Here is an 18,896-nt window from a genome sequence, read left to right on the forward strand (position 1 = left end):
AATTGCATGTTTTCTCCAGACGGTTTGCATTTTTTTTGCAAGATGAAAAACAACTTAAGAAAAATTAAACACGAAAACTAAAGCTTAAGTGAAATAAATTTAATACTTGGAAAATTTTGACCTATGTATCAGGCATCCTCAGTACACTGAAAATGGAAAACAATATAAATTTGCATTTATATTGTGTTCCATTTTGCAATTTGCAAAAAGAAAAAAAAATATCTAACAATAATTTCCATAAATGGGAGGGGACTGAAGGCTGTCAGATTGTCTAAGTTCGGTTGGTGTTGAAAGGTTTCACAACTCTTTATATAAGCACTCTATGAGAAATCTACTTTTATGTAAAAGCTTAGTTTTTTTCCAAAAAAAAAAAAAAAAAAAAAACTAATTTTGGTCGAGATGGCATGTTCTGCTAGGTCAGACGGTTCCAGTTCATGGTAATGGATGTAAGATGTATGTTCCTCATGACAGATAGCTGCAGATCTGCCAGACTGTCCAAAGCAAGACAAACCACAAGAGCATCGAATTTGGTAGACGGCTGGATGATGAATGGAAAAAGATTGTCTTTAGGTGAAGAAAGGAAGATAGAAATTTTCCCGACAGGACGAAGGCGCACTACAATATTAAGAGGTTTTAGAACTTTAGCTATACATATACATTCAGAAATTTCTTTAATATAAGGAAGTGGAATCCGAGTGATATCTTTAGGAGATCTAGAGACTGACTGTTAAAAGTTTCTTAATAAAATATTGATTAAAGCCATTTTACATAAAAGCAGATTTGATATAATTCAATTCTTGCTGTAGAAGGTCCTCAGCGGAACAAGTATTATGAGCACGATGTGGCAGGGTTTTAATAGTTCCGGTCTTTTGACCAGGAGGCTAATTTACATCATCCGACCGAACGTAAACATATCTGAATGGTCTTCGGCTATCCCCTTTATGAGAAATATTATGGCGTCATTGATTTTTTTTTTTTTTTTGCAGATTCCTGATTATTATATTTTTTTATATAATTGGGGATTTTACTGACCTTTTGTTGTCCTATTAAAGCTATAGTGGTGTTTTTTTAAATAATTCTTTAATTGTAATTGCATTCCATTTTCAATGTACTGAGGACGCCAAGAATACACAGGCGAAACTTTTACTGCTATGAAATTTATTTCACGTAAGTTTTAGTTTCCGTGTTCGGTTTTCTTAAGTATGTCAACTACGTACCGATATTAAAGCAGAAAAACAATTTCTGGGAGGCAAGCACCTTGCAACCTCCGTACTCTTACTCATTCTCAAGGCTCTTATAAAAGCTCCTTGTACCCTAAATGGAATTCGAACTATTGTTTTTTCTGACCGAAGGGCAAGTTAACGACATTACTACACATTAAAATTTTGAGGATGAGGAATAAATGCCTCTCCCCCGCGAGAATTTCCATAAAACATCAAGAGGTCTTTCTAAAGTTTGTTGCCCAACGAGGACAGAAATTTGGAGTCGTGTCACTGTGGTAGTGAAAACTAAGATTAGCTCTATACGATCGCCACCAAGCTTTTCCTCCTATACATAAATGACCTCTTGGTGACCTCATATCCTCTGCATAGCATTGCTGACGATCATGCCTTAAATTCTAATCTTATTACTATTCTTTTGTGTTGGGGAGACAACCTCGGTAATTTCTACCAAAGCACGTCCTTGTCTTGCTTCTTTCATGAACATCTCACTCTACCGTTGATCATACTCCGTTCCTCAGACAAGATTAAATTTGTACGTCTCGGAAGCACCTCTAGTTTTTCTACCCATCAACACATTACATACATGGCGTCCAACACTTCCATTGTTCGCTCAAGACGTTATTTTTTATTTGTACAAATTCGAAATCCACCCAACCTTTGAACACTCGTATCTGGAATATTGCACAAAAAAGTTTTCAGACGATTAGCAAGAGGATAACTCGCCTAAGCTTTTCATTACGGACTTACGCATAATTGACAAGCTATTCCCTTATTGGCTTACTCCCGATTAAGCCTGGGGTTGTTCCACTGAATGACATCGATTATTTCTCCATTAAATCTGTAAAAAACACGAGTAGCATCAACATCAGGATCTGCAGTCTATCTATAAACACACCGAACCATCTTCTTTCCATATATGTCAACAATTCTCTGTAACAAGATTTTTCACACAACTGTGAAAAATTTTCCTTCACTTTATCCACATTCTCACGTATTAGTAGTCACTTGGTTCTGCAATTTCTAGTATGTATGATTATTAAGAGGATGGAAATCATCTATTATTTCAGTTTCTTCAACGCCGTATATTTTGCAACCTTTCCTCGCGTGCTACCGCTTTTTCCCCCTTCATTTGAAACGTTACATAGAGGTCGAACTTGTAATCTGAAATATAATTGACAGCAGCTGTAATGAGCATCCCCTCTTTCCTTATCTGGAGAAATGGTTAAGGAACAAGTTGTGTGCGTCACTTGTAGTTTGTAGTGCAAACCAGGAAACTCCGAGTGAGTCTGGTAACAATCCTCGATTTCCGATCTCTTCCTGCTGCGAAAAACAGCCTCTTATCCTGCAAATCTAGGTTAACCTATAAATCCAAATATTAACCCAGCAAATCGAAGTTGTTTTAAAACTAACCCTTGAGGAAAAATTGCGATAAATTTTTATTTCAGGATGAACAGACAGGTTGTGTGTGTGTGTTTGTGCGAGCACACTGCCGACTGAGCAATATCGACCTAATTTGGAAAGTTGTCCCCCCCCGTTACTGACAAATGGGTTAATTATCTCTCCACGTACACGACCCCTTCCTACGAGGAAAAAGTCCAATCATATTGTTCAGTCATCATTAGCAGTAGTTGTCTTTTAGATTCGACTCTAATCTCGTGCATTTTCTAATAATGTCACTTCACTTCACTTTGGTATATGTGGGACTGAGGCTTTCATACATCAGTGACGATGAAAATGCAGTGACCACCAAAAACATCTTGTTCTGACCAGTGTCTAATTGGATACTGCAATGCAAGGCATACTTTATAACAATACATATTTGACCATACAGGTAGATAATGTTGTTAGCTAGGAGATGGTGGCGAATGCAATTGGGGGTCAAGAAATGCACATTAAATGGGATATAAATTCACTTAATTTCAATGATAAATAATAAAATGCACATTGACCTTTTTTGGGCCCTTTCACAGCCCAAAGGAAACTGCGGCCTCGAAAATCTATCCCTATCAAACATAAGAAAACCAATTACTGGTAATCTTTCTGTTAATGTTACAAATTACTGTTAAATCTTTCATTATCTTAGTCTCCCGAACGCCGGCGCTGGTTGGTACTGAAAATTATTCTACTTAACTTTTTTCTGGGCTTAGTATTTTAGTCATGTAATACAATTAACATTTCTAAACTGCAATCTAAAAAATATCAAATAAATGCTATCATGCACCTCAATATAACTGACCTACATAATCCAGAACTCTCACTGTCTTAAAGTCTGAAAATGTGCACTCTTTCTCTCTCTCTCAGCAATCTTTTAAGTTGGCAGGTATGTCATAAGAATGTCTGGTCAACATGTTCTTTACAAAGAGTTGCTTGTTTTACTGAATGGGCGGGTCTCGTTGCCCTCTTTATGCTCAGTTACTGTTCTGGTATAAATAACCATCAAGAATCGGTCATTTAAAAAAACAATGCAGGTAATTAAATAGTGAAAACATCCTGGTATAACACCCATTATACAGAGAAAGAGTTGCAAAACACACACATCAAATACTTATGTGCCATCTATTTTATGCATTTCTTTTCATACATTTTTTTCTTTCACTGGAAAACTTTTTAAATATGATACGAATAAAAAACATTCTTCAAGCCTGGTGATTGGTAGCGTACGTATCCAACGAGCATTTTTTTTAAAATATATTTTATATATAAATTTTAAAAAAAATTATATATTTATAAATATATAAAAAATTTTAAATTTTTTTATTAAATATTTTTAAATTTAAAAATTTAAAAATATTTAAAATAAAATTTTATTTATATATTAATAAATAAAAAATTTATTATTTTTTTTTTGAGAGAGTTTTTTAAACAATATGGCTGAAGAGAATTTTCAAGAGGAGTGAGACCATTTCACGGACCTCCTTTGCTGCGTTCAACATCACACGATCCATACTTGTGTAATTAGCGATCAGAATATTTTATGTCAATCCCATCTATATAATCCAGAACTCTCACTATCTTAAAGGTTGTGAAAACTATAACAAACTAGTATGGGCGGACTAACCAGGCCAGCTGTTTTTCCCGAAGGTCGCTTGAACGACATGTCATCCCATACACACAATTTATGCGCATCTCTCTTGGAGTTTTGTCTTCATCCTAGATTCCTCAAGTTTCGTAGTGTAAGGCCGACAATAGTAATAATGCTGCTGCTTTGGTGGATTTACTGAGTAAATAATTAAAATTATTACACAAGACTTTACCCTATCTAACTCATTCCAAGGCAACTATTTCAAAAGGGAATTCCTCTTGATCTCAGGGATGAATTATTTCTAGAATTTCACTTAATCCTTCATTTCTGTACCCATAGGCTGACTCATGCAAAAACTTTTATATGCTAACAACACATTTTTTTTGCATTTCTACATGTCAAATAAATTAATGGGCTGCATTAAAACCAAACAATTTAAAAACTAATTTCATTTTTATTGCTCGCTATTTTTAAAAATGAGTTTAGAATGACATTTCATATACGTAGGCATATTGTAATGGATAGTTAAATCGGATTGTGATTGCTGATCAATTTAGTCCGCCTTATCAGATTTTTTTAGTTTCGATTTTTTTACCACGAGCGAGTCACATAACTAATGACATCATTACTTCCTATGTTATCGGCTAATTCTTCCATAAATTTTTCCGTCTACGTGATTTTTTTTTTTTTTTAAGATTTAAGAACGTTGTTTAGTCTTAATGGGGGTTTCACGACCTTGTCCACTTACTGAGCCTTGACCTTGCCTTAGTTGAAATTATTACATTTAATGGTAATTCGTGATAGCAACAAAGTGACCACATACCTTTAAGTTCGGTGCTATTCTCTTACAGAAAGAAATCAATAATCTCTACTGCCTGGAGAAATATGTTAAGGGAAGACGTTTCACCATCTAGGGGGAAAAAAATACGTATTAAAATTTTCAATTTAATGATTAAGTTCCGATTTTAAAAGAAATTATTTCAGATTTTGATTTTTATACATCTGAATTTGTATTTCGTATAAGTTTTTTCATATATTGATTTTATAAAATTTTAATATATAAAATTTATATTATGTAAATGAATTCGTTAGAGATCGATTTGTATTCAGTTGTTTGTATCTTTATGAATTTAAATACTATTCATCATCGTATTTTATAATACATAAAATACGATGACGTCGAATTGCATTTAATTAATAAAATTAGACCTACGGCGATATAAGAGAATCTTCGTTATAATAACTTGAATTTTCCTTATAGACGGTGAAACCAACACTTACCAGTGTATACATTTGACACAATATTGCAATTAGCAACTATTAAAACAAATAACTGAACTGCGTAGTTCAATAAGACGATAAAATTTAACAAATAATAAAACGGATCCTGTTAGTTAATTTGCTTTTACTGAAACTAACTTTCAATGTATAAAAATAAAAGTGCATTTTATTGTGGAAGAAATACCAAGACATGTTTATTTTTACAAAATATTTAACTTTGCTAATTTAAAGAACCCACCAAACGGTGGTCGTAAAGATGTTTGTGTTAGCGTCCTTCATAACATGTTTTGTCTCTTACCTCTTGAGCACACGCTTAACAACCAAGGACAAAGTGTGACGTCAACTTGGCTTTTTACCAACTTGTTAATTTTATACCAAGTATAGACATTGATAACGAATATCCATCTATTTTGCCTGCACCTCAAATAAAGCTGGGTTTTCTGTTTCTTCTCTCAAATATTTGTTGCAGATTATTAACGGATTGCTGCTCCTTTTCGGTTTTGATTATTTCTTCGAAATATTGTATTTTTATGATCGCTTTTTGTTAACCTTTTTCCTTTCATTGAAATGCTGGAAGATCAAGCTGTCAAAGTGCAATATGTGCACCTAATTTGGAATCGCCGATGTGTCTTGTGGTTCTTAATTTCTGAACGAATTTAGTATTTTCTTTATTCGGGAAGTAGTAAGGTAGGAAAAATTCACTCATGAAATGGGAGATGTTTTGCATTTTCTGCCTGTGACCGATACTCAACGAGGAAGCATTTAGCCTATTGAAAATTGCGCGTAGAATGAAGTCTTCCTATTCATCTTCCTTGTCTTACGAAGCGCAGCAGGTTCATCTTTTCCTCTTATTAGATTTAGCGACTCTTGAAACCCGTTCATTCTAACTGTTTTAGTGGGAAATCCATAAATAACACCAGAAGACACACTACTGCGTTGACGTATGAGAAGTCTTCATGCAAACATTAGTTGTGTGATTTTCCTCCCAACAGACAGTCTGTGTTGACATCAAATGAACTTACTTTTTTTTTTCGTTGAAGATAACTTCCAAGACGTTCTGAAGTTGAAAACGGTAACAAAATATTTTTTTCCTCTTTGTGTAATATGTGTGATTGTAATCATAGCACTGATTATATAGATATTAAATTAAGTTTTAAATTAAATTTTGTTTCTTTATTTCAGAAATACCTGAAAATGCCAAAGGACCATTTTGTCAGAGTTGCTATTCATTGGTGCCAAATCTGGAAAATTGTGCCAAAAGAATCAGCCATCGCAGTTTCTTCACACAGATGATGATCATGACGTGGAAGAATTAACAGACTGTGTGTACAGAGAAGGCCGACTCTTTCTTTGACCGCTTTCCAGCATCGGTCAAAAATGTCTTTCACAGACATCAATGGCTACTTGGCTGCAGTCAAGTGGGGCGATGAAGGCTACTACTTGAAAGAATTCATTGAAAAATTTAAGCTGCCTCAAGTTGCCAAGATAATCAAAGGCCAATACTTAGGACTTGGAGTGCCAAGTCTTCCCTCTCCATCTTTAAACCAAGTCGTTTTACTTGCGCCAGGTGGTAAAAAACTGAAGGTTGCAGCTCAGTGTGTCAAATTCAAGGACAACCATCGTGTGGTTCCTGTTGGACCTAAACTGGCCATTCCCGAAAACTTCGACGGATGGTTTGAAATTCTATCCGAGGATGGACGTGCTGTTCGTTGTATCGATAGCGTTGCCGAACTGGCCAAGAGGTTCCCGAAGTCGTGCGTGGTGAGAGAAAACATCAAAGTGATTGTGGTACGAGGTGACGAAGCAGTCGCTGAGAAGACCAAGACAATTGTTGCTGGAGAAGCGCTTGCACTTGTGAACGAAGTGGTCGCATCCCCAACAAGGAGTAGAACTCCGGGCAAGTTTCTGAGCTGTTGTACATCCAGGGGAGAGACAGTATATTTGAACTTTGACCAAAAGGGAAGGTTCAGTGCAGTGGCAGGGGAAGATAATATCTCCGGGGTGCACACTATTAAAAACTTAATAGCAAAACGTTTCCCATTAATGGTGAGGATAATCAATGGGAAGCCTCCGACAGGCCTCAAGTCATCTTCTCAGTTCGTTCCCGAAATGAGATTGTACTCTTTGTTCGAAGAAGATTCGATTGTGGTGCTTCCGTTACTGAAGGATAACACGGCTCTTGTTCCCTTACCTCCAACAGCACCTCTGAAAGTTCAAGCCCCTAGAAATGCAGAGGCTTTGATGAAGCTGCGAGAGTACACGAATCTGACGGAGAGATGTCAAAAGTTACTGCAGGAAGTTTCCGACCGAATACAAGTGTTTGATATTTCATTCAGCAAAGAACTAAGGACAAACAGAGCGTCGTCCTCATACCATTTCTTGAATCCTCGAAGACAGAAAAGGACTCAAGGTCAGTCAGTCAAAAGAAGCCTTTCTGATCCTCAGGGAACAAGCAAATTCGTGATTCCTTTAGAACGAGGGATGTCGATTCCAGCTGATGCTAGCGTGGGAGATATGCGGAACCGAAAAGACGATGGGGGATCAGACGATAGTCGGTATGAAGAAATTGATCAGATATATGACTACGTAAGAGGATTTGCTCCACTTCCAGAAAGGATAAGAAACGAGTTTTCGGCAGAAGATAAAAAGCCGGCATCTGTATTGCCGCCAGTAGAAGCCCCGTCATCACCATACGCATCTCTAACTCCTATAGTGAACTGTGACACGAAAGATGTTGAGAAGACAAAACCAGAGCCTCCTCCAATAGAAACCATACCAGCAAGAAAGGTCTCGATTGGAAGTAATGCTTCCCATCGGATAACTGTCAGTATCATTAATAGACCGACTCTGAGGAGGGATGAAAAAGCAGTTGTTGAGCATATCTACGAAAAGATCGGCAAGAAAAGCGATGGGAAAAAACTAGCAGAAAATCATCATAAAGTTCCTCTGAGATCCAACAGTGCTGGAAAGATCTTCATGCAAAACAACAACACCCATCACAACCGTCCCAGCTACAGTAGAGTGTTCGCACGTGGAACCATCCAGCCAAGAAGTGTCACTAGAACACGTTTCCTCAAACATCCTAAGAGTGTCACACTTCCCAAAGACTCTGTACCTTTTAGGACCACAAGACCAAAGACGTGCCATAACAGTAAGTCTCTGACCACTTCTCCGCTCTTCAACATTCGCTACAAGTCCCTGACAAACATAGCCCTGGATTTCACCAACACTCTCGACTCCAAAAATTCAGCGGGGCAAACGTCCTCCGGTTCTAGCGGTTCCAAGGAGTGCAAAGAAGAGAAACAGCATCCGACTAGGAAATTGTCAAGGCCGAAATCTCTTAGTAATTTGTTGTGGGATACAAATCGTGTGGATAATTATAATAAATACAATTTAGTTCAAAGTGATCTCATTAAACTACCTGACAATCGAAAATACATCATGGCTCAAGACAGCGCTTTCTGTCGGCAAAATGGTGGAACTCAGAGTAGTAAGAAATTGGCCACTCTGTATCTGTGACATGAAAGTCCAAGCGACTGCTTACTTAGAAAGAGAGATTAGTGTATTTATTTATCAGCTTAATGAAGAACATCAAGTATGTAAATCAAGAAGTTGATCCTGTGATCGATAGCTCTGTTCACATTCATTTTTCAAATTCCTTAAGTATTAAAACATTGAAAAACACGCTGACCTAAGGAAGGAGACTAAACTGTTTTCTTAAAGTGTTTTTTTTTTCTCTCCTCAATTAGACAAACAGTAGATAATGCATTTGGTCAAGAATTTATTACCCAAATACGCCTCATGGCGTATTTCCTGCCAGTGATAAATAGTATGCACACTGCATTTTAGTGCCCATATGGATGACTAAATTGCATTTGTAGTTTCTTTAAAGAATCGTGCATGCTCTCATCGGTGTAATGCAGTCAACTTACAGCATTCTTGTGATATTTGATCTGAAGAACTTAGTCAAGATGAGCACCAGTTTGTGATGTCTGCCATGTTGTAAATATGATTTCAAGTGATTGTTTGTAGTTCTACTTTTCAAATTCAGGATTGGGATGTAATTTAACTTTGTTTTATTTCATACAATCCTTTTTTTTATGCTATTGTAGGTAAAGCCGGTTTCGTCTTGATCCATTCCATGTACACAAAGTAATAAAACTGATTATACTGAAAATTCTCTTATCTGATTGTTAAGCGTGGGGATACCTGCTTTTTTCTTTTTAATGGATAATCCTACCCACGAAAGAATGTAAACCTCTCTGGTCTTGTAGATGGGTTAGGGTTTGATAATCCGGAAATCCTGCTCTAAAAACTACACACGGTACTTTTTTTTTTTTTCAAACCACTTCACGTAAGCCGAGTTGAAGTCTCACATTGGGCAATGAAATTCGTCTATCACTCAAAGCTCTCCACAAACATCCATGTGGACAGGGGGATTCAAGGCTACGACGTGTAAGGTAGATAACGAAGATGCTATCCACTCTGCCAAGCAGTTATAATGAACTGGAATAATAATAAAAATATAATAAAAAAATCACCGCCTTCTTTTAAACAAGGTGAAAGGGGTTGGGAGTAGAGAGGCAGTCAAAGAGTACAAAAATGATTTGTATATAAATACTACACATACCGAACAATGAGAGCAGGAACCAAACCTTTGAGATTCAGTGTCAAACCTTGAAGAAAACCCCTGATTGATTCAGCCAGAGAGGCATGTGGTGAGGTTGTGTGCAAGGATAAAAAAATCAGACCTCCCTGGTGGACACAGGAAGTTAAAGAGACAGTAAAGGAAAAGAAGAAAGCATATCAAAAGTTCCTGCCAAATAAGTCTGCTTGTGCTCTTAGAGAATATGAATTAGAATGAATTAGAAATCAATGAATTAGAAACCTTTATGCAGATGAACTTACACGTCATTTCCTCAGCGAATATGTATAATACTTGCTCAAGTGCGTCACCGCCTGTTCTAGGCAACTATTTAAGAATGATTCTGGTCATTAATCGTCCCTCAGTTTTGATCACAAGGGGAAAAACAAAGGTTCTTTCGGAGTTCGATAAAGGGCTTATTATGGGTACCTGTCTGGCTGGAGCCACGATTTCGAAAAAATCTGACTGGTTTTTCACAAGGCGAGATATATACCGGGTGTTTAATCAGTGGAAAAATAACCCCGTTACTTGTCTACGAGGCGTAGTACTTTGGTCCGAAGACAGTATCAGGAATGGGATCGCCGTCGTCTGAGAAAGCTTTTACGGACAAACAGAACTTCCTGTTTGCAGCAGTTGACCGAAAAACATTTAATGAAGGCGATTCCCTCCCAGTATCTCACCGAACTATGCGCAGGGAATTGAAGAGGATCGTATTGGCAGTCGCATGCCTATACGGAAACACTGTATCAAATAAAAGTTTCTAATCAGTGACAGGTATGTGTAGTACTAACAAAGGTGGAACAAAAAATGTTTTCATTAGAAGATGCAGTTCATATCAATTATCTGTTAAGAAATTTCAAACCACGAACTGTTTGCTGTTATCAAAAAATAAATAATTCACTTAGCGACCTCTTCATTGGATCCGTGAATCCCACAATTTTCAATCGTTTTTTAAAAATTATCTTTGATTTATTTATCTAAAATAATCATATGGGCAACTATTAAAATATACATAACCAAGACATAACGTTTCGTTAAAAATATTAATATTTCGGCTTGTTTTTCATACATTTGGAGGATAAATGGGATTATCAAGAACGGTAACTGCCACTAACACCTTCAGAATTGCTCAACATTCTCATTTAATTCTGAACATTGCCCGTGTCGTTTAAAATTTATAAGAAGAGCGATTTGAAAAAAGAAAAAAAAATTATATGACAACTCTGTCCGAAGTGATATGTTTTCAATTTACAATTATTGTCTGTACACGAATTCTAGGAGTATCAGAAACAAAGGGGTAGACTTTGTTGTCTTAGTCAATGTGTTGGAACCTCAGATTGTAGACATTAGTGAGACCTGGCTCTCAGAATCAGACATACTAACTGGTATCGAGTGTAAAGGGTACACTATTTTTAAGAAGGATTGGAGATGAGGAGGGAGAAGTGCTGCTAATGATATCGGATGGACTTGAATCCAGTTAGTCTCTAACAGTGTGAGGTGGAATCGAACAAGATCAATTACATAGTTGGGTGTTGTTACAGACCTGGTGGATTGGTGATGCGTTTCTTCTTCACTAGCAACCGATCCACCAAGACTAATCATAATGAGAGACTTTAATTATCCAAATATTGATTGGATAGCAGTAGAATTTCACGAGAAGAATGAAAATGCATTTATTGAGCTGTTGTGGGACAACTTCTTCAAGCAGCATGTGACAGAAGGAACTCGAGGTCAAAGAGTGTTAGATTTGATTATAGTGTCAGGGGGCGTTTCAGTTAAAGACGTAACTATTCTGTCTCCGGTTGGTGACAGTGATCATGCAGTACTCACTTGGGAAGTGACTAAGTTTATGAATGTTCCGTTCAGAAAAGATTACATGCTGAACTACAAAGCAGGAAATTATGACAAACTGAGGAGAATACTGAGTTCAGTGGAATGGGATCGGTTGATGGATAGTGCATGGGAAGCATTTAAGCAATACCGATATCAGATGCGATATCAGAGTGTAGCCCGAGAGTTTGAAGAATAAATAGGATAGGAGTCAGATAGATGTGTCATCTTATTATGCAAGAGATTCGTAAAAAAAGGATTATGTGGAAGGAATACCGTGTGCATTATGAAAATGATAATGCGGTATCCGGAGAGTTCATCGAAAAACAGTTTACCGAAAGACAATTCATCGAAGGCAATTCACCGAATAAAAAATTCATCGAAAAAGCAATTCATCGAACGACAATTCCCCGAAAAAGCAATTCACCGAAGAGCAGTTAATCTAAAAGACAATTCATCGAAACGCAGTTGATCGAAAAACAACAATTCATCGAAAATACAGTTCACCGAAAAATGAATTATAAGGCATGTGGGGGCGAAGATGTGTGTGTGCAATTTTTTTTTTTTTTTTGTTTTGGATTATTTTGAGAGGGATATATCTTTTTATTATCCTACTATTTATTACTACTATTTGTCCTACTTCGTTCGGAAAGCGATTTTTTGGCGGGGCATACTGGTTGCAGTGAATGATATCCACTGAGGCGGGTATAGTTGAGATGTTAAAAGAACATTTCATAAAGGGATTTCATCCTCGTGAAAAATTTTAGCTCATATTCTAACCGTTGATGAAACATGGCTTCGTCACTATGACCCAGAGAACAAACAACAGTCAATGGAGTGGAGACACCAAGGTTCTCCATGGCCAAAGAAGTTTCAAACCAAACACTCAGCAGGGAAAGTTCTTGCCATTGTCTTTTAGGATATGGATGGTGTAATCCTTACCTTACCTCAAGAAAGGTGAAACTCTTACAGCAGCTCTGAAGGAATTGAAGGAGGTATTGAAGGAAAATCGGTTCGAGAAACTAAGCAGAGGCGTGTTGCTTTTGCATGACAATGCACCTGCTTATGAAATCCAACAGACAATATACGACTTGAGATTTCAATATCTACCTCAAACACCATATTCACCAGGACTGGCCCCAGGGCCGGCCCTAGAAATTTTGTCGCCACGTGCAGTAGCATATTTTTCTGCCCCTTCCCCTTAAAAAAACTCTTTCAATGACGTCTTAAAAGCCATGATATTAATCTAGGCTTCACCATCTCTGATCATAAATTCTAAATAGCAGCATTTAAAATTAATTTATAGCATCCTACGTTTATCAAGGATGTCAAGCGCCTTTATCAGGGCGTTTAATCTGAAGGTGAGTTAGCCTGTCTCATACGAGGATGGAAGGTTTTTCCTGTCTGAAACTTGGTTTTTCTTTGCCGAAAAACAAGCGAACCGAATTGGAAAAACATGCAGGGATTTAAGGCCAGTAGTTGCTTCTTCCTTAATTCAAAACAACTCAACCCAATTCCCTTTAGCACTGTGCTTTCTAACTGTGATCTTCCGACCACTGGCATCCTTCAAAACTCGAATAAGACTTCCAACCGCTTCTCATCTGAATATAACACCAGATGAGTATGCTTCTAAAAGGTTTACAGGTTTGTTTTTTAAGACTCTTTATTCATCATTCCTTATTTTATTATTTTCCTTTCCTAGAGAATATTTTAACCTTTTATTTATTTATTTATTTTTTTTTTTTAACAAACTGCACCGATCACCTCCTCAAAACCCAGAAATATACCCACACATATACTCATTAGTATTCTTAGCCTATTCCTTCCCTTATTAACTGCAATTACTTGCTTTCGAGGTTATTTGGGAAATAAGTGCATGTGGCACTCCTGTCGTTGAGGAATAACAGAAACAGGAGTAAATAAATGAAACATGATTGAAAAATCTTCAGGAATGATTTTTTGCAAGTTTTCCAATATTTTTACTCTGAATTCCTGTATATTTTATTATTATATTGTGAAAAATATTTACATCAAAGAATCAATTTATTATTATTATTATTAGTAGTAGTAATATTAATGATTAATACTATTTTCCCTCATCCTCCCTCAATATAATGATTGTTGGTATAGCAATGCTGCTTTACTAAGGAATAATTACAGAACAATATGGATTCTTATTGTCTTTCTTGTCCGATTTGCCTAATTCCAGGAGGAAAAGCCTAGTCATCTCAGTATTAGGCCTACTAATTTACGTTCAGTAAATTTATTTATTTATTAATGAAAAAAATTTATTTGGATTCCGTATTTGAAACTTTTACAAAAAAATGTCGAACCGTTCCAGTTTTCAGTTCAGCTATATTCGGGGCTACAAAGAATAGTGTCGAAATTATGTATTACAATAACTCGCAGACTTAGCAGAAGTTTTAAGAACAAGAAGCTGAATGCACGGTTCAGTTTTAGTTCGTAATGGATCACTTCTATCATGACATTTCCGTAAAGAAGTTCCTAAATGATATTAGCAATTTCGCTCTGGCTGGATGAAATTTAATGGAATTTTTAATTTCAATCGACTAGACTTATTGTGACAAAATTTGGTAGAGCGAATTTCTTAGCCTATTCCTCCCCTTATTAACTGCAATTACATGTTTTCGAGGTTATTCGGGAGATAAGTGCATGTGGTACTCCTGTCTTCCCTACAGATAAATCGCTAACTATACAATGAAACAGGATGTACACTTACATTAAATGCTCTAAAATGCAAGAAAATAATTATTACGTTTCAATGACCACTTCCATGTGTTGTATGTATCATGAGTAACGTTCCGTATTGTTTCTGAACATTTTCTAAACAATAGTTTGCAAGAAAAATGACTTTTCGATGAATTATGAAAGAATTCATCAAAATTTTTCGGTGAATTGTTTTTTCGATGAATTGCATTTTCGACGAATTGTCGTTCAATGAATTGTCATTCGAGGAATTGGTCATTCGATGAATTGCCTTTTCGACGAATTGCCATTCGTTAAATTGTCGTTCGGCGAATTGATTTTTCGATGAATTGTCTTTCGATGAATTTGCCTGTAACCGATAATGCAGCAAGCTAGAATAGTCACTGGTGTACGGAAAGTCAAATCCGAGTATGAAAAGCAACTGGTTCTGCGTACTAAAGACAACCCACAAGAATTCTATCGATATGCTATAAGTAAAAGAAAGAAAGAATGAATACAAAAGAATAACTCTTCTAAATGCAGATGGCGTGAGGGTTACAGATGTAGAAGAGGTTGTTCAACTAATGAGTGCCCATTTTGTTAAAAGCTATCAACCTGGTGCTGGTGTACGCAACATTGAGCTCACTGCTATTTCTTCAACCACTGAAGAGGTAGCAGTGAGCTCAATGTCGCGTATGAGGACGAAGTATTAGAGTTGTTGCACAAACTGAATAAGAATTCAGCAATAAGGACTGATAGGATATCAGTACGTGTGCTGCAAGAGTTGAACTGGCTATTCCTTTGACCAAGCTGTTTAATATGAGTCTCAGAACAGCGAAGATTCCACATGACTGGAAAGAATGTATGGTAATTCGATTGCACAAGGGTGGTGCAAAGACCGATGTATCCAACTATCGGCCAGTTAGTATTTCAAGGGTGGTGGTGAAGATTTTGGAAAAATTGGTTAGGGCTCGCATTCAGAAATGGATTGACAGTGAATCTCTACTTTGCAATGAGCAACACGGGTTTACTAACAGAAGGTCATGTTTTAGCAACTTGCTCACATTTTATAACAATGTTACCATTGAACTAGACAAGGGGAATGGATACACCATGATACTTCTGGATTTTGCTAAGGCTTTTGACAGAATACAGCATGGTAGGCTGTTGCATAAATTGGAGAGAATATGGGTTTGGATTATAGAATATTAGCGTGGATAACAGGATGGCTGACTGACAGATATCAAAAAGTGATACATGGGGATGAAAGTCTGCAAGATTTGAGGTAACCAGAGGTGTACCACAAGGATCAGTGCTTGGTCCACTGTTATTCAATCTGTACATTAATGATATTGGGAAGGATTTGACAAGCAACATACAGCAATTTTCTGATGATGCAAAGATAGGTAGGTAATCAGAAATGTAGCTGATATGCAGCACTTGCAGAATGATTTGAATAGGCTGGAATTGCGGGCATGGGAAAATGGATGTCACTTTAATGTCAGTAAATGCAAAGTTATTCACTTTGGCGAGATTAGATATCCAATGTCGTATTATATTGGTAGGATTATGCTGGAAGAAACGGATGAGGCTAGGGATGTTAGAGTGTTAGTAGATAGGAAGTTGAAGTTCAGGGACCATGTAGCAAAGATTGCAATGCTGAAACGAAGAAACGTTCACATATAAAGATAAGGATGTTATTTTGCCTCTTTATAAAGCCTTGATAAGACCTCACTTGGACTATTGTGCGTAGGTCTGGTCTCCTGGTTTTCGTTGTGATTCTGATATATTGGAGAGAGTGCAAAGAAAAGTGTTAAAAATGATATCGGGATTATGGTATGCTGATTATAAAAACAGATTAAAAATTTGTAGACTGCAGACACTAGCAAACAGTGACATGATTAAGCTTTACAAAACTTCTGAAAGAGTCATACAAGATTTCAAATGATGGAATTTTTCAATATCCACCTCAGCTTCCAAGGATGCCCTTGGAAGCTGAGAATGAATGCCGCTAAGTAGGGGTGAGGGCTAGATTTTTCTCTTAGGGTTGTACGTGATTAGAATGGATTGCCATCAGATGTTGTGTGTGCAAGCAGTGTAAATGAATTCAAGAATAAGTATGATAGCTATTGCGGGTAATATGTGGCCTCCCCTCGATGAGCCCCTGACTCCCTGAAGGTCTCTTTTAATAATGATGATAATAATAATAATAATAGCAGCATAATTTGAGAATTATGCTATAAACACACTTATAATTTGGGAAGTTCGGTTTTGAATCCCCCCCCTTATGTAATTCTCTGGTAAAAATTTTAATTTGAAATTTACGCATAAATTTAAAATTGTATCCATGAATCGAATAAATGCCAAAGCGATACAGATAGAAATGTTACACATTATATCATGTCGTGTTGTTATTTGGGCTCTGTTATTTGGAAGCGTAACAAGAAAATGCATTGGAAAATTTGATTATGCATAAATACTCTTCGTTGTATTCTGTAAGAGAAGCGTAAATTTAAAAAAAAGAGCCTAAAAAGATGGGACAAACGATGGTATTGTAGTGGAAATTGTAAATGAACAGAAACAGAAAACTTCCATGCCAATAACCTCGTAGCAGTGGTCATAGGATGTAGTGACCACTCGTATTGGTTTTGAAGATCGAAATTATAAAATGAAGGGTGAATTATTACGACTACAGCGCAAACGAAAATCTTTAAGAAAAATATTTGTAATGCTTCTGTACTTTCAAGATATTAGTTTTCCCATCAAAATAAACTCTACACAGTTTGTATTGAACAAGAAGAAAAAAAAAAAAAAAGAGCCAGTTAGTAGATATGAAGACCCCTGCAAAGTCAAAATTATAATTACGTTCGAACCCCCAACTCGGTACATAAACTGAATATGGTCATTTCTGGCTGGCACTCCTCCAAATACCATTACATAAGTACAACTGCATGTACTCGAATGTGCGTGTCCTTCTGAACCGCCACTAGTAAACCAACTTAGCTAATGTAACCGGTAGGACTTGCCCAGAGTCCGGTTTGTGGTAGACCTCGCCCAGCCTCTAAATAAGGCCACTGCCTGTGACTGAAGGCTGTTGTCGTAGTGCGGCAGGTGGGAGGCTCTTTAAGTGGGAAGGGAAAAGAAAGGTTTTAAATGATTCACAGTTTTTTTTTTTTTTTTCATTATTATTTTTGGAATGGTACAGTATCAAAAAAAAAAAAAAAACCTCTCGTAAATAGGCAATTAGGTTGGCAGAAAATCTTAAAGCAATAATGAGACAGCTAAAATGTTCACTGGAGTTGCATTTCCCACAATGACCTATTAACTAGAACTGAGTTATTTATTCAAAAGTTTCTTATTCTCACATAAAAAAATTCGTTGCACTGTTCTCTGCGTTTACAGAACGTCGTCACTTTCTAAGCCTTAATTTTCATTCAAATAGAATAAATATGGTATTAAAAAAGAACATCCCTCTTTCTCCCTCAAGGGGTGACAGTGAAAGCTCAGTTTCAATTGCTGACTTTCTTCCTTGCTAAGTGTGTCGTGTAAACCCAACTCCTCTCCTAAATGTATTCAAGATGATCGCTCTCCAATGTAGGTCAGCTCCGTCTAGACCGTCGGAACAGGAAACGGTGGTCCCAAAGTACCTAGGCTATGTGGACAAGACGGCCGCCTTAGTGTTGACCTTTACTTTCCTGGCTGGTTTGCATTTAAGTCACAGCTAGGCGGCCACCAAACAGGATTAACTCGTTCGAGAACTTGAAGGAATTAACGCCAGCAGAGGTCGCCAGCGGCGATAGTAACAGAAAACATTCCCACTCGTTTTTCACTTGGAAAGAAGTTGGGGGGGGGGGTAGAATGGAAGTAGTCGTTTAGTTCACGTCTGAAAGACAGCTTTGCTATTACTTTAGATCTCATCTCATCGAATTCAATTGCTTAAATACATTTCACTTTCTCATAATCTGAGCCCTCTGAAACTTTCAGAGTGCTCAGAAGTTTGTAGTGACAAAACTTTCAGCAATGAAACTTACTGGTTTGTTTCTCATTGAAAATACGAAGAGATAACTGATTTGGTTTCAGCGTGTAGTTTCCAGTTTACTGATGTAATAACAACTGACCGTTTCTAGTATAACTGTTAAGCAGTTTATCTAAACAAAGAAAAAAGGAAATTGACAGAGTTAACTAATGT

The 18,896-nt window shown here is 36.8% G+C and overlaps 1 protein-coding gene across 5 annotated transcripts in view; it reads left to right on the forward strand.

The window, feature by feature from the left end:
* The window catches only part of LOC150101130 (thialysine N-epsilon-acetyltransferase-like), a 214,571-nt gene extending 204,868 nt beyond the window's left edge, over positions 1–9,703 (forward strand). For 4 of the 5 annotated variants that reach the window (XM_090401089.1, XM_090401091.1, XM_090401085.1 and 1 more), the window contains one exon: positions 6,709–6,984. In XM_090401089.1, the coding sequence (XP_090257215.1) occupies positions 6,709–6,842 (134 nt within the window). In that variant the 3' untranslated portion in view covers positions 6,843–6,984. Of the gene's footprint in view, positions 1–6,708 lie in introns of all 5 variants that reach the window. The other variant, XM_090401083.1, reaches the window with a different exon arrangement.
* Positions 9,704–18,896: the final 9,193 nt, after the last annotated feature.

This window comes from Typopeltis vanoorti, chromosome 12 (genome assembly GCF_054136105.1).
Source record: "Typopeltis vanoorti isolate ZY-2024b chromosome 12, IOZ_Tvanoo_1.0, whole genome shotgun sequence".
NCBI lineage: Eukaryota > Metazoa > Arthropoda > Arachnida > Uropygi > Thelyphonidae > Typopeltis > Typopeltis vanoorti.